The sequence below is a fragment of the Antrostomus carolinensis genome, unplaced genomic scaffold (assembly GCF_000700745.2).
Source record: "Antrostomus carolinensis isolate BGI_N321 unplaced genomic scaffold, ASM70074v2 scaffold35218, whole genome shotgun sequence".
In the NCBI taxonomy this organism is placed as follows: Eukaryota; Metazoa; Chordata; class Aves; order Caprimulgiformes; family Caprimulgidae; genus Antrostomus; species Antrostomus carolinensis.
This window is the reverse complement of record NW_010333106.1, coordinates 35,430-36,114: the sequence shown is the minus strand read 5'-3', so window position 1 is coordinate 36,114 and position 685 is coordinate 35,430. Positions and strand designations below refer to the sequence as shown.

Genomic DNA, 685 nt, shown 5'->3' with positions numbered 1-685 from the left:
CGCCCTCCACACCCCCCCAGCCACGAGTCCCTGGAACAGCCTCTTCTTCTTTGTATATTAGTCCAGCACCATCACAGCACACGATAAGCAGTTCCCCAATGCCAAAGCAGCCTTCTCCTGCTGTCTCGCCAGCAATGCCACGACCTCCTTCTGAGCCCTTAACCTCCAGAGAGCAGAGGATTGCTGTGCCAGCTCCCCGCACGGGCATCCTGCAGGAGGCTCGCCGACGGGGCAACAAGAAACCCATGTTCAGTAAGATTGAGGAGAAGAAGAAGAATTCACCCAACCCTGAGCTCCTGTCTCTGGTGCAGAACCTGGATGAGAAGCCAAAAGGTGACCACCCTGGGGCAGGCTTCGAGTCTGGGCCTGAGGAGGACTTCCTCAGCCTGGGTGCTGAGGCTTGCAACTTCATGCAGTCCTCTGGCCGCAAGTTCAAGACCCCACCTCCAGTGGCTCCTAAGCCTCAGCAGCAAGATGCTGGACTGGTAAATGGGGCCCAGGACATGCCTCAGCTTAAGGGCAAGGGGGCAGAGCTCTTTGCCAAACGCCAGAGCCGCATGGACAAATTTGTGGTGGAGACAACACTGAAGCCAGAGTCCAAGCCCAGGACCCCCTCTCCTTCCCCTTCTCTGCCCTCATCCTGGAAATACTCACCCAACATCCGAGCTCCCCCTCCAATAGCTTA

At 57.4% G+C, this 685-nt stretch overlaps 1 protein-coding gene across 1 annotated transcript in view; it reads left to right on the top strand.

The window, feature by feature from the left end:
* The window catches only part of SYNPO2L (synaptopodin 2 like), a 36,592-nt gene that overhangs the window by 35,213 nt on the left and 694 nt on the right, over positions 1 to 685 (top strand). The window contains exon 5 of the mRNA XM_029086434.1: positions 1 to 685. This exon is cut by the window's left edge and continues 53 nt beyond it; it is cut by the window's right edge and continues 694 nt beyond it. Coding sequence (XP_028942267.1) covers positions 1 to 685 — 685 coding nt within the window.